At 39.0% G+C, this 14,608-nt stretch overlaps 1 protein-coding gene across 5 annotated transcripts in view; it reads right to left on the bottom strand.

The window, feature by feature from the left end:
• Positions 1 to 14,608, bottom strand: part of WDFY3 (WD repeat and FYVE domain containing 3) — a 171,143-nt gene that overhangs the window by 39,323 nt on the left and 117,212 nt on the right. For 4 of the 5 annotated variants that reach the window (XM_030491686.1, XM_030491689.1, XM_030491690.1 and 1 more), the window contains 8 exons: positions 11,848 to 11,921; positions 11,584 to 11,745; positions 10,183 to 10,277; positions 8,424 to 8,544; positions 6,657 to 6,874; positions 4,042 to 4,277; positions 2,732 to 2,866; positions 705 to 884 (listed from right to left, as the gene is read on the bottom strand). In XM_030491686.1, the coding sequence (XP_030347546.1) occupies positions 705 to 884; positions 2,732 to 2,866; positions 4,042 to 4,277; positions 6,657 to 6,874; positions 8,424 to 8,544; positions 10,183 to 10,277; positions 11,584 to 11,745; positions 11,848 to 11,921 (1,221 nt within the window). The remainder of the gene's footprint in view (positions 1 to 704; positions 885 to 2,731; positions 2,867 to 4,041; positions 4,278 to 6,656; positions 6,875 to 8,423; positions 8,545 to 10,182; positions 10,278 to 11,583; positions 11,746 to 11,847; positions 11,922 to 14,608) is intronic. The other variant, XM_030491688.1, reaches the window with a different exon arrangement.

Here is a 14,608-nt window from a genome sequence, read left to right as displayed (position 1 = left end):
TCCCACTTTTATTGACAACAAAAAGATAGCATGTGTGTATATCCTCCACAGTTCTAGCATTTGCCAACCTATAACCTAACTATCTTTTCACATTTTTTGTAAAACTACTTTCAGACATTGGCTAACAATAACTGTTTGTTTCCTTTCCATTCATATCCTAGAAATAATATCATTTGTAAGTGACACTAAGCTCAAAAAATACTTCAGGCAGCAATGCAAGAAAAGTCAAATTCACACCCTCTCCTGGCTTGAACTCAGTAGTTCCAGGTAATACAAGAACACTGTTTTGTGGTTAAGCCACAAAAGAAGAAATGGGAAGTGGGAGAAAAAAGAAGCTTTAGATTTTATCACACCCTCCAGAGAAGAGGGCTGAAAGCACAGGCTGACTAAGTCTTTCTTGCTTTTGAAAATCTGAGGTAACACTGTTCATATGATTGAAAATAATGTTCCACTAGAAAACCAATAAAGCATGTACATTCATCCTAACATGCAGTTTCAGATGTCACTGCACAGTAAGTGCCTTTCAGTTGAACATGCACTTCTCTCAGTTCCAAAACCCAAGTACAAATCATCTAGCTCAAGCTTTACAATGACCTCCTTCTGCAGGGTAAGTAGAGCTTTATCTTTGCATGACTGTTAATTAATAAATCATCAAAAGTAACATTCAGGGTAAAAACAAGACAGCTAACTAGTTGATTTCCTACCATCTCAGAGTAAGGTCGTATGTTGAAAGGAAACACTGTTGCTGTCAGTGCACACAGGAACTCTGGACTCATCCACAAGGAAATGAGGTCTGGCACATTGTGATACAAATATCGGAAGAACTGCATCAAGGTGACTGGATATTCTCGAAGCCAAGAGCCTTCTTCCTCTGACTGCCAAGGCTGGGTTGAAAAACAAATAGCACATTAGCACAGATGGCACTAATTGAAGAATGCTCATTTCAGAGAGGAGCTGTAAGGTCAAACATGCCATGAAATACATTGTCAAAGATGCAATGAAACACGTGATCATCTCTTTTTCAAGCAGAGCAGAAATAAGTGACTGAGCATGCGGCCAAGCACATGACCAAGAGTGAAAACACACCCAGAACATGTCAAATGTGTGTTGGAGTACTTGTCAAAACACCTGAGCAAACATGCGTCCAGAACGCTTGACTAAAGACACAGTGTCTGGACAAGTGACCTAATATCTGATCAAACAAGTGACAGAAAACGTGTTTGAACATATCCCCAACATGTGATGAACTTGACCCAATGTCACAGAACACGTGGCTGAGCGTGCCACCATACCAAGCACCTGACCAAACATGTGACCAAACTCATGGCTAATCTTGCCTCCATAATGTGTGACAATTAAAGAAGCCACCAGCTTCTAACAAACACAGAAGCCACATGTCTAAACCATGCACCCGCACCAAGTGACAACAAAGCGTGTGATAACACGTGTCCAAGCAATCACTGACACATGACTGAACACATGGCAGCATGTCACTATATGCTAAGTGCATGAAAAACATAGCTGAACACGACGAACATCACAACAGAACATTTCATGATAAAACAGGCTGGAACAAGTTGCAATAACATGAAGAAATGTAACCAGATACAGGGCTGAACATGTGATAAACCCACAGCAATAACACATGACAGTAACCTATGCCTTGAGCATGTGTTTGAGCACATCACAAACAGGAAACTGACCACGTTTACAACACATGACTGAACATAAGACAAAAGTCTATGACCTAACATGTAATGATTCAAAACATGGTGGTAAACATGACCTAACTCATGTCAACCCAAAATACGATGGCACATATGAACATACACCTGATGACACAGTATAAGAGTTCAAGGCAAGAGACAGCACATGTGCCTGAGCAAGTCACAACTGTCTGAACCATTTGTGAGGACCAAAAACATGACACCAGCAAGAGACAGAACATGTGACAACAGCAACGTGTACCGCAGCAGGTCACCAACATCTCTGCTGTTAGCACACATGTCCAGAAGACACTGCTAAACGTGTTAACATGGGAGCGACACAGAAGCAATGCTTCTCAGAGCATATTGCAAACACATGACGACCAAACAGGCAACAACTGAACAGGTGATGCTTTTCAAACATTTCATGAGATAATTTTCACCAGATAACAGACTCTGGTTCCAAGGAAATATAGAATTTTCCCACTGAGAAACCAACTTTCACTACTCTTGACGTTAGATTCAAAGATGCGAAGATGACACATTTTTCTGTCAGTAAATTCATTTCCTCCAGCGTATGGCTATTAATAGTCAGGGGACTTCTCTGCATGTGGAAGGTTCATGCACGAAATCTGCAACTCACATAGCTTTGAGCAGATGGGATATAGAGTCTCAAACATTCCCCCATGATGTTAATCAGGAAAGAAATTCAATGATCTCTGCCAAGGGCATTTTATCCTTCTGCTTTCTTGATTTAATTGCAGCAAAACACAAAGCCCAGCCTTTTTGTGAAAAAGCAGTGTTAATCTTATGGCCACTAATATTTCGACAGATACTGAAAAATAAAGTAAGATAGGATAACCCACAGACAATGACGGTTTTCCCCCAAGTATTACGAGCCTAACTCACAGCTGGGTTTGTCATTACACAAACAAAACCTCAATTACGCTAACTTGGCTTTTGACCACATGGCAAACTTCAACTACTCTGTATATTCAAATATGAAAATATTTATTTATGCTTACAGAATTCAGCATGCTCCTCAGCATTCCCAGTAATAAGAAGGCAGCTTCTGTGCAAACACTATGTATTGAAGAGGTAACGGTGCCACAGGAGGCAGGAACTCCAAATATGAATGTCCAAATAGAGTCTAAATCAAACTGTAAGAGGTGAAAGAGAAGAAAGAAGACATGAAATAATCTCTTACTCCTGTGCAATTTGATACTGCTTTTATTAAACCTACAATATGCTCATTTGGCAGTATCTAAAAAATGAATTGTTTCACATCCTCCAAACTTTACCCCCAAAAGTTTCATGTGAAGGTCACTGTAGAAAATTCCTTCTAACCATGGGCTAATATAATTACAACTTTTACCTCTTCAAAGTATTTAAGTGTTTTGAAACAAGACCTGTCAGCACAAGTGCTGCACAATCACCTCAGTATATTTCACTCACACCTAGAAGTAAAACCCACATGGTATCCCACAGAAAAAAACCAAACCAAGAATGAAAGAAATAAACCAAGTTGTATTTTCTAGCAAGTCCAAATAATTAAAAAATAAAAAAGGACAAAGTGTCCACCTCTAGCATTAAGAGCACTATTGCTAAATATTTTAAGTAGTTTAGTTTCAATTTATCAGTGCCATACTGCAACACTGTAAGCAGGAGGTGAGCTTCATGCCTCACTCTCTGTAGCACAGTACTGAATGTGCTGTCAAGTATTCCTCTTGAGAAAACAGGCAGGCAGAATACCTTCTGGCCTGAAATTCTTACTTTCCAGTTCCCGCTGATAAATAAATGTTAGCACTGCATCCATTCTGAACAGTCACCTTGTCTATCTGGAGTGTGGCTTTTCCCCATAAAGCACTATACTAAGGCTTCCTAGGACTCTGTTGTAGACCATATAATATCTACTCGTTTACATACAATTAAAACATGTCCAAAATCAACCTGTTCGGAATAAGAAAAATAAATGGTTTCCAGCAACAACTGAGATGCCTCCCTACAAAACCGTAAAGACTTTCTGAAATAAAAGCTACCTTGTTGCAAGAAAATTCCACCCCCTTCAATGCCCACACCATGCCAGCTTGAACCACAGATCTGCTTCTCATTTGACCCAAAACATACCAGAAAGACACCAGCAACAGCTATGCCGTAACAGGCTGACTTCCACATACTCCCACAGTACCTTGTCCTCCCACCCCAAACAAATCAGCACTAAGCACCATACCATGACTGTGAGTCAGCTGCAGAAAAGAATGAGGGGTCTGGTTAATCCATTATTTTCTTTCATGACAGACAGATTTACATTTACATTTCACTAGGTAATCCCTACCTGGCGACCCCGATTACACTGGCTGCTGCTGACAGGTGCACTGACCTGCAGGTTTTCGGGCAGTTCAGTGACAGGCTGCTGCAGGAAAAGGGCCATGAGGAGGAAATAAAGTGCAGGTACATTAGTGTGCTTCGGGAGAAGGGACTGCAGAATGGGAAAGCCTGGGAAGTGACAAGCATCCCGGTTAATCTCCCGGACTGTCGATCTGCCACCAGCACTCCGGCCGACATTGAACCCTGAGATGAAAAAATACAAAAAGCCAACAACGTTAGTTGGGAAATGCCCATGAAGCTCATGCTTACCCAAGTAGTGAACTTGAGAGGGTATCTCCTCTGAAATTAATGCCGCAAAACATGGATGTGTGCATATAGACTATCACAAACATATTACACAATTCTGCTGCAGATGTCTAACTTTTTAACCAATAAAAAAGGAAATGATTGCCTTCCAATACCACAGAGACAACACTGCTCCATACAGACTGCTCAATGCCACTGTATGCACACGCAGATCCTTTTTCTGACTGTGACCACAATTTCAGACTTTTAAAACACAGAAGCTTCTGAAGAAAACTCCATATTTTGCTGGGTGAGAGCAAAGATATTTGGCTGATTAACCTTAATCTCAGTTACAGATTCATATTACCAAGCAGCAATCCCATTGTCCATTTAAGTTGATGGGCAGCTAATTTGCTTCCAAAGATGTCTCAGGAGCACCTTGTAATCAGCTGGTATGAAGCATTAAATGCTCTTATTTTGTCTTAAGTGCTGGCAGAAGTAGAAAACCTCACCTTTTGTGACCCTGCTTCTACCTAGATGTTTAATCTTCCTATTAGAAAAAAACACACCAGGATGGCAGAAGAGCATATTTTCAAGTGAGGAAAGAGGCAGGAAGACAGTTCAGTCTCTGCACCAGCACAAACAATAAACCATTCTTCTGACACTGCCAGAGAGAAAACTGTTTTTCTCAGTCTCTTGCACAGATATTCTTTCCACCAGAAATTGTCTTTTTAAACAGAAAACATCTACCAGGAATCAGACCAATGAAATCTTTGCTACAAAGTTGCAGGATATCCAGCAGTAATCTTGAACAAAAATGGCTCGTATTTGTTTTCATGAGAAATCCTGGAGCCAATGTGTTGTAATTTGTTAGAAAGCACAGGGTATGAAAATTAGGTAATCTGTCACTATCAGTTGATGAGACACATGTTTAAAAATATCTGTTTGGTCACAATCTATCTTGGATTCAATTAAAGTGATACTACAATAAGAAAAATAGGAAATCTCTTCAAATGCTCTCCAAATGTGAGTGTAAATCAAAATCTTATTCAGAAAGATTTTGTGACCTGAAGAAAACATTTATCTGATTGGACATTTTAAGTGGATACTGAATAAACAACAGTCAAGCTCCTGAAGTATCAATGGTTTTCAAATTTTAAGGCACATAATGAAGACAGGATAAGATGCTCAGATTTCAAAGAGACAAAGCAGAAAAAACCCCGGACTTCATACTTTCATTTCAGAAAAAGCTCTCTTCCTGAAGTAAGGTCACTTTAGCACAGAAACAGATCATATACTGCTGCAACACAGAGAGGTGGCTCCTTGTACAGTCATTTTAGGAACAACAATTAAGTTGAAAGTGCTATTAATATCACTGTCCTGATCTAAAGACTATTCAAGCTCATGAAAGACTCTCAACGTCAATGCATTTGCATCTGTGTCTGAATGGACATTCATCCAAAAAGCACTATCTTATTTTGACTAAAAAAAGAGAGATCCATGGAAATCACCACTATACCTGGTGATATATACACAGAATTGACATAGAAATGTCAGTGTTATTTCTGACACTTAGAGCTGCATTTTCAGACAGCTGAGAGATGTTCAAAATGGGTTCTGTAGCACTAAAGCCTTATACACTGAATTCTAGATCATACAGAGTAATGGAAAAGTCTCATAACCTGAATGAATGAGGCGTTATGAACCTGCAAAGTCTTTAATATGAAAGAGAGCACAAGCATGCGTGCATGCAGAAGAATGCAGTAAAAGGGAGGGGATAAGAAAGGCTGAGAAGGTAACACAAAGTCCCAAGATAGCAAAGAAAAATCCTGGTAAATTTAATTGGCACAGAACTCACTAGACAAAGCAGCTCAGGTATAACACTGCATCATGCTCTAAGTAAACAAACAAGGAAATTTAACTGAATCTTTATTAGCTGTGTACATAAGGTTCTTGTTGCCGTGTTTGTGTCTAGCTCAGATGTGCGTGCCCAAGGGACGTACTTAACCTTACCATGATGATAACAGAAAAAAAAATTATTAGCTACACAGGCTTCATGCAGATGATGAGGTAATACTGAGCTACAGTGAAATCTGTGCAATATCAACTGAAGGGCAGTTTTGTAAAACTGCTCCCTTTTGTCCAGGAAATCTAACTCTGAGTTGTCAGAAGAATGAAGTGCAGAGCCATCTGATCACAGTAACAGTAGTTACTGAGGCAGCAGTAACAGAAAGAATGCATCTGCCAGACAGTATTCATGCAATAACCCCCACCTCAACATATATATAAACATGCTCCCACACAATCCTTCAGTCATGAGAAGCTGAGATGCCATACCTAGCACAGTACCAATCTTGTTGGTCAAGACGGAATCCGTCTGATCGAGCCAACCTCCACCGCTGAGACCCTCCTTAAATTTGATAAGGATGGACTGATTACTCAACAGGACCACAAGAATTCGCATGGCTGCTGTGACCGTGGTGGAATGCAGATGTTCTTCCATAAACATCATAATCCAATCAAAACCAAGTGTCTTGATCAGTTCTTCACAAGCCCTAATTAAAAAGAGGGAGGGAAAAAAAAAGAAAAAAGAGACATTTTACAGCATTTAGTTTCCTACTAGATAGTAAAAATCAGTGCCCTCCACTACAGGGCAAACTTCAAGATCAGAGAAAGTTCAGCTTTATTGAATAATTAATTGAATTCTCCGGTAAGTTTGTGACACAACAACAAATGCTGGTCACCAAATCTTGTCATATACATATACATTTTATCTGTTTAGCAGAAAGGGAAGACTAAATACAGCTCCTGGGACTGTTCCACTGCATGAGATTTCTCTAAGTGCTGCTTTTGATAGTAAATGTGGAATGTTGAATTGTAAATGTTTATCCACAAATTATAATTTCCAAATACTTTTAGTTGAGCCTTACATAGGTAGAGCATTTTCACAAGCCTTTTTAATAAACTGGTATTAAAACTGAAGGTTCTTTGCTTGGGATTATTTGTTTTGTTTTAACTAAGGGAAGAGTTGCTTAGAAATATTTGAAAGAATATGGTCTTTTTTTTTTTTAGCAGCATTGCTGAAAAACTCAAACAGGTTCAGGCTGTATGTCAATCAATGCTCAGTCAACCACTACATAATCTACAGTTGCCAAAATGCACAAAATGCTTCCAACAGATTCAAGACAGTCTATTTGGCAGTTGCTTGAAAGTTGTATTTTATCAAGGTTTAACTTGACAGTGTTTCAAAGTTCTTCTCCAACTCACTATATTACTCCAGTGCCTCATTAAACTATAATATCATGTTCCCTCGCATGCAATTTTAAGGAACTAAGGGGCATTCTAGAGTCAATGATCCTAACGATGACCCCTACTGAAACCGTTTGATCTTAACCAGATGAGAAGTTGATGATCCCACTTCTGTAAAAATACAAGTTTTCTCTTTAAACAGGTTTTATTTTCTCTATATGCATGAAGTTACAAGAAAAAGTACTGAGTATGCATACAAGGAGAGCAGAGAACTGGCTCTCCAGAGAACAAAAATTTAAAAATCAAAGTAGCCAGACACCCACACTTGCTCCCAATGCACTCCACTCGTGATCCTCTGTCCCTCAAAGTTTAGAATTAAAAACTTTACAAACATTATTTTTCTTCCATGAAGTAACAATCAGAAGCAAGCAATCTCCCCTCAAATCTACTACATACCTTCCTTTCCTGCTGATATTTACTTCTGTTGCTCCTAAGTTGAAGCATAAGTTTCTACTAATGCTGTCAATCATGGTCCTATACTTTTTTTTAAGTTTCAAACAAAAAACCAGTTAATGCAATAGCTGAAAGATATGCATTAGTTAGACCAGCATCTGCTTTGTACTTGCTTAGTACTATCATTCTTGCTACCACAACTGACAACGTACAACTCAATAATCATGCATTCCATTTCTGCTAGTGTGCCCAAGGCTAATTCAGTGACATCTGCATAAATCATTCAGTAGTTCCTATAAAATTATGGAATTCAACTAACCAAATTGAATGGGGGCTGTAGAATTCTCCCCTTAGAAATAAAAACATACATCCTTTCTCTACCTCAACTTTTTTTGTACTTACTGCAAATTAACAGTTGTCTTGTCTTTAGATGTATATAGAAGTTTCAGAAGGATATCTAAAAGCCTGTTCCGCAGTAGAATAAGATTAGCTGAAACAAGTCCTCCAAAATCATCCTCTGTTCCTAAACATTAAAAAAAAAAGAAAATTAGGCTTCTGGAATTCGGACATTTTAAAGGCTATTCATGAATTCCATACATACAAATTATAATTGTCACACAGAGTTTGGTCAGTTTGAAGAATGGGTAAAAGGGAATTGCAGCTTCTCAGATAGTAATCTAAACTGAGGTGGTACGAATTAACTAAACCAGTCACTCCTGCCAGGTAGAGACAGAAACAATCAAACACCACCCCACCCCAATCCCTCCCTCCCCACAACATGATAAACAAACATTTTGGATTAAGCAGCTGGGGGGATGGGAACCCCCCAATGAACTTGATACTTCCCAACTCCCTCCAAATCTAAGAAATGGGGAGAAAAATTGGTTTCCTGTTCTTTCAACACACCCCCAAATTCATCATCAGTTGATAAAAAACACTTACTGCAAACCAAGACAATACATGCAGCTCAGGAATAACTTTACAGTTCTTTCATAAATCCCTCTTATTGTACCTTACGCTGTCAATGTAAAAACCATGGTTTTACACTATTTAAAAAACCAGAAAATCACAGCTTAAGGCAATATGCAAAAATGAAGACATATCAGGGAATCATAGAATGGTTTGGGTTGGATGGGATCTTAAAGATCATCTGGTTCCAACCACCCTGCCATCAGCAGGGACACTTTCCCCTAGATAAATGGACACTTTCTGGGCCAAGGTTTTGCGCCTAAGTCACAGACGCAAACACAAAGTGTCTTCTATGGCAGAAATACAGAGGAGCTAGTGAAGACCAGTAACCTAAAAATCTCAAATGTCCTTTGGTTCAAAAGCTTCTCTCTCCACTCTTGCCACAGCCTGACTTTCTCCCCAGGGGTCTTCAGTTCCCCCAAGGCAGTCAAAAAGCAGCTCACGCTGTGGTTAGCCTGAGAAAAAAAGATGGCTAGCCTGTAGCAAGATCACCGATAACGACGAATATATAGACTGCCTAAACCGTGTTCTTTGGGAAACCTAACCAATAAAGCTAACTTTAAAGCAAAACCACTTGTCTTTCACTTGTCCCTGCACACCAGTATCTTCCCAAGTGATACAGAAAGAGGATCTTTAGGCAATCCTTTCTAGTTATTTGGGTGATATCCACTGTAGGGCTAAAACATTTCTGTTCAGGGAGACTGATGAAAAATGCAACTGCAGAAGCCTTTTTTCTTTAGGAAAACAAAGGTAGAAATGGTCCCAAAACAATTCAATATAAGCATTCTTGAAGGACAGTAGAACTTCTTTTTTGACCTAAAAAAATAACTAGACTGTCTTAGTTAATTCTTCCGCTTCCTCCACACCTGGAGGGCAGAAGCACCTAGTAATCCATTTTTGTCTTCTTTTTCTCCCCACAAAGCAGCAGAGATGCCCTGCTGATTTAAAGTGAGTGGAAGAAACAGAATGAAACCATGAAGTGTTAAATGAAGGAAACCAAAGCAAGAGTACATAGGTTTTGCGCTGCTTTGCATGCAATACTGAAAACTAAAGTACCACAATTAACTAGCAGCCAGACTATAACAAAATTACAGTATTGCTAATGACACTATTTCTACATTTCACATATTTAAGCACAGAAGGATCAAAAAGTATTTCATTTCCACTGCTTTTAAGCTATGCCATCACTTACCACTGTCAAGCTTTTCCTCATTGTTTATTTCCATGACTACAAACTTCTCACAGACTGCGAATGTAGGTAAAGTGGAAGAGATGAACTGTCCGAACCTTGATGTACACAGAAAAAACATCATTCATTGATATGACAGCTGCACTCTCATCTATCAATAATTCACCTTAAACATAAAACCAGAACACTAGTGAGAGGGAGATATCCAAAAAAGTCAGCTTTCTCACATCAGAAGACTGAGGAAACCAGTCTCCAGCTAAAGTTAGTAGCCAAAAAACAAATTAATGTGTAATAATTAATGGAATCTTTGCAGACAAGTCTGCACATAAAGGACCCCGAAAGTGCTAGGATTCAAAAAAGGAAACAGGGTGAGACCACCAAGTCCTAGTAAAAGGAACACCACAAGTTAAACCATTACAGCTTAACAAGCATTATATCAACAGTGATAACTTGATTCTGGTATAACATTTATGCCTATTGCTTGAGGTGATGAGGTCATGGTTTTCAAAGACAAGACGATTATGCTACTCAAAGGAGATGCAATATATTCCTCTTCCTTCTGAAACTAACCTGAAATGGTCCCTAGCTAGTATAACTTTTCCCCAGTTAGGCAATATTTTTCATTTTTATGTCCAGAAATGGTAACAAGGAACACTCAGGCATTCTACAATCTGTTTTATAACCATTTAATCACAAAATCAAGAGTTTCATAAAACAAAGACAGGCAAGATGTTCATGTTGATGATTCTGATACTTTTAATTGTACTTAAAGTGAGAAGCTGAAAACGTGACCATTTGTAAGCAAAGAACTCCTAAACCCTGCAATATTTAATCCATTTCCATTATAATTGAGGGGAAGATTAGAAAAACTAAATTATCAAGAAGCTGAACTTATTTAAAAGCATTTAAAACAATCCTATATGTATGAATCACAATTATTTATGTAGCTTTCATCAGCCAGAATAATACATATCTGCCAGCTTTAAACATTTTTTTACACAGCGATGATTAAGAAAAAATCTTGAACTAAGCCTTTCATGCAGGGAAGTAATCAAAGCTGCATTTTAACCAGAAGTAATATTCAATGGTATTTAAGAAAAGTGCTCAGTACTTCAAAAGAACAAGGGAGCTGCAATATAGCACCTTTGCTTTGCGCCTGGAGAACACTAAGCCAGTTTAATTAGTCAATCATACCTGGTTAGATACAAACAATTTAATATGCAAATCAAGACATTAACAAAATTATTGCCTATGGCTGGTTCACTGTAGCTCTCACAGGAAAAATTCAGTACATGAGCATTTCATGTTACTTACTCTACAGCAGTATGACCGTTAGGTATTTTTGACCAAGATCACCAACATAATAAACATAAGAAGGCCAGAATTATCACAGGTGCGGGTTACCTGAGCAAGTCATAGCTGCTAGGAAAGCCTTGAAGCAAAAAGCTCAGCACATTACTAATCGCAGCAATAGTAGGTTGGGACAGAGACATATCTCGAAGAGTCAAGAGCAGTCTTGGGATGAGTTGGAAGTCCCTCATTAACTTGGCATTCTTTGCTGCTTCACTGGAAGAAGAAAAGAAAGGAAGCGGCAATTTAAAATTGGAGCATCCCCTACATATTACCTAAACCTCTAAATCTCATTACTAAGCTGTCATTGCTTCATACCTTGACTCTGTGAGAAGTTCGATGAAGTGCTCAAATAATGACAGATGAAGCTCATAGGGTGCATGAAGCCAGACCTGAAATATAGAATAAAAAATAATTTTTGTACACAAAACCACTTTATGATTAAAAACTGACATTAATATACCAAAAGTTATGAAAGGCTTGAAGAGATTAAAACTGTTTGTCTATATGACTATTTACCTGACCATTGTACTCCAAAGCACATTGCAAGGTTCTCAATTGCTTATTCTTCAACTTCAAATAAATACTAAATATACCAGTGAAGACTAAAGAAACATACATTGGTACCAACATATTTTCTATAAATGTATCATGCTGAAAATTTTTAAACAGTTCCACACACAAAAGTTACATGCTGTCTGAAACGTCTCTTCAAACAGGTGGTGCGATGACTCCAAAGGAGTTACTGGGATTTACAAGGCTGATGTGAAATGCTGCGTTAAGTTTATTTGGCTTAAGCAAAGATTTTCTCTTTGTAAAATTAACTTACACTCTTCTGCCAAGATTAAACTCAAGGTCTTCCCTGGTTTTCATAGAATCATAAAATAGTAAGGGTTGGAAAGGACCTTAAGATCATCTAGTTCCAACCCCCTTGCCATGGGCAGGGACACCTTGCACTAAACCATGTCGCCCAAGGCTCTGTCCAACCTGGCCTTGACCACCGCCAGGGATGGAGCATCCACAACCTCCCTGGGCAACCCATTCCAGTGCTTCACCACCCTCACTATAAAGAACTTCTTCCTTATAGCTAATCTAAACTTCCCCTGTGTAAGTTTGAACCCATTACCCCTTGTCCTACCACTAGAGTCCCTAAGGAAGAGTCCCTCCCCAGCATCCTTGTAGGCCCCCTTCAGATACTGGAAAGCTGCTATGAGGTCTCCATGCAGCCTTCTCTTCTCCAGGCTGAACAGCCCCAACTCTCTCAGCCTGTCTTCATACGGGAGGTGCTCCAGCCCTCTTATCATCCTCGTGGCCCTCCTCTGGACTTGCTCCAACAGCTCCATGTCCTTTTTATGTTGAGGACACCAGAACTATACGCAGTACTCCAAGTGAGGTCTCACAAGAGCAGAGTAGAGGGGCAGGATCACCTGCTTTGGCCTGCTGGTCACGCTTCTTTTGATGCAGCCCAGGATACGGTTGGCTTTCTGGGCTGCAAGTGCACACTGCTGGCTTATGTTAAGCTTCTCGTCAACCAACACCCCTAAGTCCTTCTCTGCAGGGCTGCTCTGAATCTCTTCTCTGCCCAACCTGTAGCAGTGCCTGGGATTGCCCCGACCCAGGTGTAGGACCTTACACTTGGCTTGGTTAAACTTCACAAGGTTGGCATCGGCCCACCTCACAAGCGTGTCAAGGTCCCTCTGGATGGCATCCCTTCCCTCCAGCGTATCAACCGAACCACACAGCTTGGTGTCATCGGCAAACTTGCTGAGGGCGCACTCAATCCCACTGTCCATGTCGCCATGGTTTTGATTTTTTTTCTTTTCTTTTTAGCCAGCAGTTCTTGTACATCATTTTAAATTATTTAGATTCTCTAAAAAAACCCCTAAAATTATCAATTGTTCAATCAATAGACATAATAAAAGATAAAAAACCCGGAAAGCTGGCAGTTACAGCTGCAAATCTTAAAATTGACTTGCTATTGCACAAAACATAATTAATACTTGTGCTGTAGTGTATAAAACTGGCTTACACAAAAGCTTTCTAGCATTTCCTTTTCTTCTAACCTTACCATCTAAAATGATCAGAACAAATCTTTTCATTTCCGTGTTTAGCATAAGAGTAAGAACATCTAATTTATCCAATTTAAGTGAAATGTTTGAGTCATTGATTTCTGAATACAGAAATATAATTAATTAAAAAAAACCAAACAACCAACCAAACAAGCCAAAACCTGAGGCTTTTGGAAAGTTTCTTCTCAATGACTCACGGACCTGTTACTTGCACAGTTATTTTATTTTTAAGTCTCCTAAGTGTATTCATTCTCCAGTTATTCTTGGTCTTCAGGGAAAATAAAAGACAGACATGAACTAAAGAATATCAGATTAGATCTTTTGCACAGTAGTTGCTGTCTGAGTGACTATATACCATTGATGAAGCTTCTCAGCTAGTTCCTTTCTGGGGGAAAGAAAAAGAAAGAAAGAAAAAGGCAGGATTCATGTCCCACTGTCAAATGAGCTGGGCTGCTGAGTGATTCACACTCTTCTCTGCTAAACAATTCATCTACCTTAAGATCTCTACCACAAACATTACCTTTTGTAGATATTATAATAACTTCTATTAAGTCTATCTTTAATTTTGTGAGCACAAAGGAAGCATTACCGTAATTTAAAAGGTTTGTTAAACCCTAGTTACAGGATACCGAAGAATTTGTGTTTAGACGTGGCGCAAACTTATTTCTCATTTTAACATTATGCTTCAAGGAAAAAAAAAAGGAAACTTTGGTGTGTGACAAATTTCCTCTGTATTAAAACCCCACTAAGGTTAAAAGAGAGACTCAGGGCTGCCCTTTGAATTTCTTCTTTCTCTGTGCCATAATTATAGCATATTGTTGATCTTGGCAAGGTGGGGTTTGGTTTATAAAAGACTTTAAGCTCTTGAAAAAAGGAGTTAACAAGAGCAGTTGATTTTATTAAAATAAAGGCTATAGCAGCAGGAGCTTTTTCATAGACAAGAGCCTTGAATAAATTTTCCAGGAGGGCTTTGAAACACTCAAATAGATAGCTTACAAAAGGAAATGGCT

The sequence above is a fragment of the Strigops habroptila genome, chromosome 7 (genome assembly GCF_004027225.2).
Source record: "Strigops habroptila isolate Jane chromosome 7, bStrHab1.2.pri, whole genome shotgun sequence".
Taxonomy (NCBI): Eukaryota; Metazoa; Chordata; class Aves; order Psittaciformes; family Psittacidae; genus Strigops; species Strigops habroptila.
This window is presented reverse-complemented; position numbering and strand designations above follow the sequence as displayed.